The 8,839-nt window shown below is 40.3% G+C and overlaps 2 protein-coding genes across 2 annotated transcripts; both read left to right on the top strand.

The window, feature by feature from the left end:
- The first annotated feature begins 220 nt into the window (after nt 1–220).
- Nucleotides 221–2,984, top strand: LOC105976115 (pollen receptor-like kinase 3). Its single transcript, XM_013001407.2, has 2 exons — nt 221–1,669; nt 1,792–2,984. The coding sequence occupies exons 1-2, from the start codon at nt 409–411 to the stop codon at nt 2,568–2,570; spliced, it is 2,040 nt and encodes a 679-aa protein (XP_012856861.1). The 5' UTR covers nt 221–408; the 3' UTR covers nt 2,571–2,984.
- Nucleotides 2,985–5,458: 2,474 nt separating this feature from the next.
- LOC105975980 (exocyst complex component EXO70A1) lies at nt 5,459–7,887 on the top strand. The gene has a single exon (XM_013001248.2). It carries the CDS (start codon nt 5,683–5,685, stop codon nt 7,492–7,494), a length of 1,812 nt encoding a protein of 603 aa, XP_012856702.1. The 5' UTR covers nt 5,459–5,682; the 3' UTR covers nt 7,495–7,887.
- The last annotated feature ends 952 nt before the right edge of the window (nt 7,888–8,839 follow it).

Raw genomic sequence — 8,839 nt, 5'->3', positions numbered from 1 at the left:
AGGTCCAACTCATGGAACTGGAGCCACCCCTAATTTTGAAGTGTAGGAAAAAAAACTTATGCTTAGTTGTTTACTGAATAATAATAATAATAATAATAATAATAATAATAATAATAATAATAATAATAATAATAATAATAATAATAATAATCCAAATGAAAAAAAGTAGTTAATACAGTTGAAACATCTAAATTTAGAAAGAAAAAGAAAAAGACAATTTTCACCACGGCAATAACGGTTTTCCACCGGTAAAACAATCGCAAACACAAAACATTATCCTCTTTGCAGAGGAAAGACAAAAAAAAAACAATGAAAAATAAAACAGAAATTATAATAACAAATTTCAGAATCAGAATCATGAAATTTTAATAAAAAAAATCTCTCCTTTTTTCCCCACTCCACAAACTTATGGCCATTATTCAAATTCATGGCCCATTCATCATCGTCTTCTCCGTTTTCCTGTTAATTTTTCCGGCAGCCTCTTCAAACGCCGACGCCGACGCCCTACTACAGCTCAAATCCTCCTTCATAAACGCCACCGCCCCCCTCTATTCATGGAAGCCCGGAACAGAGCCCTGCGCCGCCGGAAACCTGACCTGGGTCGGCGTTCTCTGCGAGAGGGGATCCATTTTCGGCCTCCGCCTCGGTTATATGGGTCTCGCCGGCACCGTAAACGTCGACGCATTGTCGAAACTCTCCGGCCTGAGAACCGTCGCTTTAACGTCGAACGCGTTTTCCGGCCGGATTCCGGATTTCAACCGGGTCGGATCTTTGAAAGGACTTTACATCTCCGACAACAAATTTTCCGGCGAAATCCCGCCGGAGTACTTCTCCAGGATGGGCGGGTTGCGGAAAATTTGGCTGTCGAACAACAATTTCTCCGGCCCGATTCCCTCTTCGTTAGCACAAGTATCCCAGCTCATGGAGCTCCATCTCGAAAACAATCGGTTTTCGGGCCCTATCCCGAGTTTAGGTCAAGCGAGTTTAATCTCGTTCGACGCCGCTAACAACGATTTATCCGGCGAGATTCCGGCCGCCCTCTCGAAATTCAGCGCCAAGGCCTTCGAGGGGAATCCGGGGCTCTGCGGCGGCAACTCCGGCAACCCCTGCACCCCCTCGAAATACGTGAGCAACGGTCTAAGAATCGCCGCATGGTTCCTAGTGGCATTCGCCGCCCTCCTTTTGCTGACGGTGGCCGGAATATACCTAATGAGGCGGCGGCACGAGGCCTCCGGAGAAAACCTCGGCGTCATCCCCCTCGACTCGAAGGGGTCGAAGAGGGATTTGGACCCGAGCGGGAACGGGTTCGGGTCGAGCCGCCGGGCCGGGTCGAGCCGTCGGGCCCACAACAAGGATTTGGAGATTATAAACGACGAGAAGGGCGAGTTCGGATTGGGCGATTTGATGAAGGCGGCCGCGGAAGTGCTCGGGAATGGGGCTTTGGGTTCGTCTTATAAGGCCACCATGGCTAGCGGGCTTACGGTGGTCGTTAAGCGGACGAAAGAAATGAACAAAATCGGGAGAGAGAAATTCGACGGAGAAATGCGGAGGCTCGGGAGTTTGAATCATAGGAATGTTTTAACACCATTGGCATATCATTATAGGAAAGATGAGAAGCTGCTTGTGTCTGAATATCACCACACAGGCAGTTTAATGTTTCTATTGCATGGTACATATGTTTCTATTTATTTAGACCATGTTTTTTTTTTTTTAAATATTTGTACTATTATGAGAAAAAAAATGATTTTTTATTTTATTTTATTTTAAATTTTGCTTTTAATTTGCACATAGGTGAACGTGGAAACACACACACAAAGTTGAATTGGGCAATGAGATTGAAGATAATACAAGGGATTGCAAGAGGATTAGGGTACATTCACACCGAGCTTTCCTCGTTCGATTTGCCACACGGTGACCTAAAATCGAGCAATGTTATTTTAACACCGGATTACGAGCCTTTACTATCAGACTATGGTTTGTGCTCGTTGATGAGCCGAAGCCAAGCTGCACTAGCATTAGTTGCTTTTAAGTCGCCGGAGGCAATAATGCATCAAATCATTTCGCCGAAATGTGATGTTTATTGCCTAGGAATCCTAATTCTCGAAATTATTACCGGGAAATTTCCTTCGCAGTACCTTAACAACGGGCAGGGTGGGACAGATTTGGTGCAATGGGTGAGGTCAGCAATTGCCGAGGGGAGAGAGGCGGAGTTGATCGATCCGGAAATCGCAAACACTTCGAATTTTCTCGGTGGGGTGGAGGAGTTGCTCCACGTAGGGGCGGCTTGCACGGAGAGTAATCCCGATCAACGTATGGACCTTCTAGAAGCTATTCAGAGAATCGACGGCGTTTCGGTCATCGGTGGGAGTAGTCGGGAGGCGAAAACTTTCGTCGTTTTGCCCTCATTGAGGGACGGATATGCCGATCAAGAAACGGCGGAGGCGGTGACACCGGTGGGGGCGCCACATTCGGCGGCGGCGGTAGGGAGTTTTAATGACCGTACGGCGAGGAGGCGGGATAGCGTTGGAGAATCATCGGGGCGGAAGAGTTTTGCTTTCGAAATGTCTTGACGGTGACAGTACGAATTAATTGATATATACTTGAGTGCATGTTCTGCGTACAATGTGTGATTGTGTGTGGATCTACGGTGAATTACTGCTCGGTATAGCATATGCAAGACTCGAACGTGTCTCGATTGGTTTTCGAGCGCGAATATGGATGAGGGAGCCTTTTTCTATTGTATGGCTAATTGTTGGAGCAAAGGAGGAATGAGAAAATGTTGTAACCTTTTGTAACATTGTAGGATAGAATTAGCATGTTTTTTTAGGTTTTTGAATAGGCCATCTTTTCTTTTCTTTGTAGTGAATTAGCAAAAACATGTAGATATAAGTTATAGCTAATTTTTCTTCACTTTGATAGTGTGTTTTTTTCTTGTTCTTTTGGTGGTGAAAACTCATGGCATAAACATACTCTCTCTCTCTCTCTCTCTCTGCAACCACACAATAAAGAAGACTATTTAATTTCCAAGTGATTAGAGTACTAGTTAGTAAATACAAATTTCATTAGTTCATCATCTCATCAATCAAGATTAATACGAACTTGTCTCAATTGATCCCGGTTCGAATCATCTACCAACGGTCAATAAGTCGAGTTTGTCATACATGGTTAGTCTAATATAGTTTGCGTTTCTCGTATAATTTCCGGCTATAAAAAAAAGATTAATACAAATTTCAAGATGGAAAGTTTTGACATGCCAGCTGTGCTTGTGCAACTCAAGAGAGGGACAAACTTTGACCTACATTTTGAGGTTAGTAGACAAATAAACATAAAATGAGTAAACAAATATGGATGAATTAGGTTTGTGTCCCACTCAACAATCAACATACACATACTTATTTGCCTATTCAATGTTAATTTGTCTATTATCACGAGCTTTAATTAATTGTTATGGAATTATTCCCTCAATAATTTGTATTAAATTAATTACCATTTAATTTCTTTTCAAAATCTTGAATCCTTGTCAATACTTTTTGGCACCTTATGGATGAATAAATAAGACATTTTTCCACTAGCGGAGTCAGGATTTGAACTCAGCGGGTCGAATCTTTAAAAAAATCTACGGAAGAAGCCGTTAATACTATTATACTATACACAACTTTTTTAATACAAAAAATCGGGATCTGGGAAATATTAGGAGGGGGCCATGACCCCCTGGTCTTATGGTGGCTCCGCCACTGCAAAAAAAATGTACATATTTTCACAACACATTGTTCGTCTATTACTATTAGCAAACATACACAATTATAATTTATAACCCTAACAAATTAACCAAATGGGACAAATTAAGGACTAAACAAGCATTTAATGCACACCATCAAACAAAATCTTATTTCATGATTTAATTATTATATTATCTATGTTACAGCCTTTTCTTATAATTAATAATAATAACCTGCCACAAAATTAATTAAGAATCTTATCAATCTAATTATTATTAGTAGTACTGTCTAAGCATATCATTTATGTGTACGTGCGAGCATGCATGCACGTGACTGTCGGCCTCTCCTGCACTGGTTAAGTTGACTTCATTAAATTCATTTCTTGATTAATTAATTTACTCTTAATTTAAATTAGAACTGTGGTACGTTTTATGCAGTATAAATAAATAATTCTGAAAACCATGAGTCGTGTTTTAAGGAATTGAGTTTCATTAATATTAATTTCCTCTTCTTATATTCATTAATTTTTGTTCCATAATAGCTGTCATTTTATATCTTCGATATTGTTTTAATGTTGGCAATTCAATTATAATTATTAATTTTCGATTATCACATTATTAAATAATCAAGGTTTATTGTTATTATTATTATTATTATTATGTGTGCATAGATGAAAAACAACAATTAATTAGGAAGTTGATGGAATATTATGTATAAAACAACATATTAAAATTCTAAAAGGTGGCCGGGTTGGTAAATTATATGGGTTGATTGTAGTAAAATATGGGCCATGCCCAATATAAGTTATGAACTCATCTTATATATAAAAGAAACAAACGTTAGGATAACTCACCTATTATAATTTTATTTTTTATTATTTTTAACTTTTTCTATTGATTTCCTAATTTTAAAAGGTTTAAAATTTAAATCTTATACATAAAACAATATGGCAACCATAATTGTATTTTTTTATCATTTTTTTTTAATTACAATTTTATGTGATACTTTCATAGTATATATACTATAAATAATTGGAGTAATATTGATATAGTGCTTTGATTTGACATTTAAAAATTGAATAAAAGCAAAAAAGGAAAAAGCAAACCTTCAGGTGGGTCCCACAATCGGATTATCCATTAATTATTGTTGCCGCCGTTACAATTCGAACGCCCCGGGGCATTTCCGTTAAATTTTCCTCAACAAAATATTAACAGCCTGAGATAAAACCAAAAGAAAATATAAAATTAAAAGGTAAATTACAAACACCTCCCTGAGGTATGGTCGAATTACAAAAACACCCCTATTGTTTGGATAATTACAACCACCCCCTCAACTCCTCAAATTTAGTGGAATCTTCGAGATTATATGGAATATTATCACTTTTGTACCCGTTTTATCCTATTCAAACTCTACATTATGAAGCAAGATGATCATGATATGTGATTTTTAGCTTGTATATATCTGTTTGTGGTGCATCGAAAACTGTATTTTTTACACAAAACGAGTACAAACTAGAGCACGTTTCACGGAATCTAGATGACTATGTTGAATTTGGCACCTTAAAGGTGGAGGTCTAAGAAAAAATCATAGTTGAGGGGTAGATGTAATTATCCAAACAAGAGGGGGATTTTTATAATTTGACCATACCTCAGGGGGTGTTTGTAATTTACCCTAAAATTAATTATAAATTATATAGTTGGATATTTGTTAATAAATTATCTGAATTTATTCGAAAAGAAAGAAAAAAAAAATGAAAGAAAGGCACGAGAAACCCGACCCGAATTAAAGGCCCACCCGTATTGAAGTAGTCCCAGTTCAAGCAAGCAGTCCTCTCCGTATTCATTTTCTCTTCCACCACCATCAAATCAATCATCACCATCTCCACTCCTCCTTTTTCTCAACCAAAAGAAAAATAAATAATTAAATAAATAAAAAGTTCAGAGAAGAAGAATATCTGCCGACAATGGAACCGCCGGGATCAACCGCCGCCGAAAAAATCATCCTGCGTTGGGACTCAACCGCCTCCGAAGACGCGCGCGACAAGATGATATTCAACGGCGATCGTCACGAGGTCGACCGCTACCTCGACGCCGTCGACGAGCTCCAGAAATCCATGGCGTCCGTCGCTCTGTCCGATTCCACCTCCGCCGCCTCCTCCACGCTCCAGATCGCCATGGCTCGGCTCGAGGACGAGTTCCGCAACATCCTCATCTCCCACACCTCACCCATCGAGGCCGAGTCTCTCTCCGAGTCAACTCAGTCCGAGTTCACCTCTCAGGAGTTCGAGTTGAAGGACGAGATCGGAGAAATCAGCTTCGACGAGAAGCAGCTGGAGCACCAGGAGAGCAGCACCAGCACCCCGGGCAGCAGTTACAAGTCCACAAGCAGTATCAGGGAAGTAGATCTTATCCCCAGCGACGCCGTCTACGACCTCCGCTCCATCGCCGAGCGGATGATTGCCGCCGGGTACCTGCGCGAGTGTATTCAGGTGTACGCGAGCGTACGCAAGTCCGCCGTGGACGCGAGCCTCAAGAAGCTGAATGTCGAGAAATTGAGCATCGGCGATATCCAGAGGCTCCAGTGGGAGGCGCTCGAGAGGAAGATCCGGCACTGGATTCGCGCCGCCAAGATATGCATACGCGTGCTATTCGCCAGCGAGCGGCGTCTCTGCGAGCAGATATTCGAAGGTTTGGGTACTTCCGCCGATGATGCTTGTTTTATGGAAACCATTAAAGGCCCCGCCATTCAGTTGTTTAATTTCGCCGAAGCAATTAGCATCAGTAGGCGGTCGCCTGAGAAATTGTTTAAGATATTGGATTTACACGACGCCTTGTCCGATTTAATGCCTGATATCGAAAATGTCTTCGAGTCGAAATCCAGTGAATCGATTAGGGTACAGGCTGTAGAAATATTGTCTAGGTTAGCCGAGGCAGCGAGAGGGATATTATCGGAATTCGAGAGTGCTGTGCTTCGTGAGCCTTCTAGGGTTCCGGTTCCTGGAGGAACGATCCACCCCTTGACCAGATATGTGATGAATTACATCAGTTTGATTTCCGATTACAAGCAGACTTTGCTTGAATTGATTGTGTCGAAGCCCTCGACTGGACCGAGATATTCGAGCGATCCTAATGTACCGGATATGGATTTCTCGGAGTACGAAGATCAGGCTTCGACTCTGGCTCTTCACTTGATTTGGATTACTGAAATTCTGCAATTCAATCTCGACGGTAAATCTAAGCATTACAAGGATGTATCCTTGGTTCATTTGTTTATGATGAACAATGTTCATTATATCGTTCAAAAGATTAAAGGGTCGCCCGAGTTGAGGGAGATGATCGGTGATGATTACTTGAGAAAGTTGACCGGAAAATTCCGATTTTCCGCGACTAATTACCAAAGGGCAACCTGGGTGAGGGTATTGCATTGCTTGAGAGACGAGGGTTTGCATGTAAGTGGAAGCTTTTCATCCGGAGTGTCGAGGAGTGCTTTGAGAGAGAGGTTTAAGTCTTTCAACGCTATATTTGAGGAGGTGCACAGAACTCAGGCAACATGGTTGATACCCGATACTCAGCTGCGTGAGGAACTGAGGATTTCCATATCGGAGAAGCTTCTACCGGCTTATAGATCGTTTCTTGGAAGGTTCCGAAGCCATATTGAGAGTGGGAGGCACCCTGAGAATTACATCAAATACTCGGTTGATGACCTCGAGAATGCAGTCTTGGATTTCTTCGAGGGATGCCCGGTTTCACAGCATTTGAGGAGGAGATCTCAGTGAGAGAAGGTGGGGGAGTGGGATTGAGTTTTTGCCACGTAGATTTTAGGACAACCATTCTTTGAATTTTTTTCGGAGTTATCTGGGATGAGGTTTCAGTTGTTCAGGGATTAAAGCACCGAAGTGGAGACAATTCGCTATTGTCTCCGTAAGGATTTTGGATGCGATCAATTTGACAACAGTAGCCTGTTCGTGCCTGCCATTGCCTCTTCTCAAATGCTTCCGCACTGTAAGCATGCGTTTGTTTGTACTCCCTCAGCTTTTAGATTTTTGCTTCATTTGTTTATATGGGGATTGCGGTATTTGTTGTACTTTTATGAATCTTCACCACACTATTATGATCAGCCAAAAAAAAAAAAAAAAAGAATTTAAATAAGCATTTATGTTTGATCTGAAGAATCTTGCTGTTTTCTTTTGATAAGCATTGATTAGTTTCAACTGACTGCTAAACCGTTACCATCTGAAGAAGATTTCGATCTGTTTACAGTGACATAAGATGGTAGTTAAGTCGAAAATTACGAGTTTACTTTCATAATAAAAAAACTTTATAGCATAGCCATTTCGGGTAAATTAGTTATTGCCTTATCGGGTCTGACCAACCGTAATTGACTTTTTGATCGATTTTTCGACCAAGAACATATTTCTTTCCCCCCTAAACGTGTTATTGAAGTGTTTGTTGATATGGTCTAATACCCGAAATTGACCTGAAACACCACATGACTTTCTTTAGTCAAAAACAAAAGGCTAGTCTCGGTCAATTACAACGTGATCAAAATCGAGACTTCTCGTAGCTGTTTGCCTCAGCTTATGATTTGTTTTTCATCTTTGTGGTAATTATCGAACGCCTATAGTTCGATACCGTTCGATTCATAAACTATGCGATTATTCGTGTATAATGTTTTATATCCAATTGGAATTAGAGACAGAGTAGAGAGGTTGAAAAATCTAGTTTGAAGTATTTTTATTCAGCAGCCAGGCCATTTTCAAACTAATTATATATAGTTTCTAGAGCGAATATTGATTGCCTGGAGATAAGAGGGCCCCAGTAAATAGCTTGTGGAGATTGTTCTTTTTATTTTCGTAAAGTCAATCGACAATGATATCTCATCGACCATCTGAATTCAGAATCGATGAATCTCAATATAGTATTTCTATTTTTCTAGAAGCTTTGAGAATGCTTTAATTTTTTTAATATTTTAATTTAATTTATCGACTTTTCGAAGACATCTCGGAGGAATTTATTTGCCAATTCTTTAGGATTTGTTTCCCACCTTATTATATCCTATCATATACTTCATATATGCCTCTATAAATATATATATACACACATCCATATGTATGTGTGCAT

The sequence above is a fragment of the Erythranthe guttata genome, chromosome 9 (assembly GCF_056151865.1).
Source record: "Erythranthe guttata isolate IM_541 chromosome 9, IM_541, whole genome shotgun sequence".
Classification (NCBI taxonomy): Eukaryota; Viridiplantae; Streptophyta; class Magnoliopsida; order Lamiales; family Phrymaceae; genus Erythranthe; species Erythranthe guttata.
This window is presented reverse-complemented; position numbering and strand designations above follow the sequence as displayed.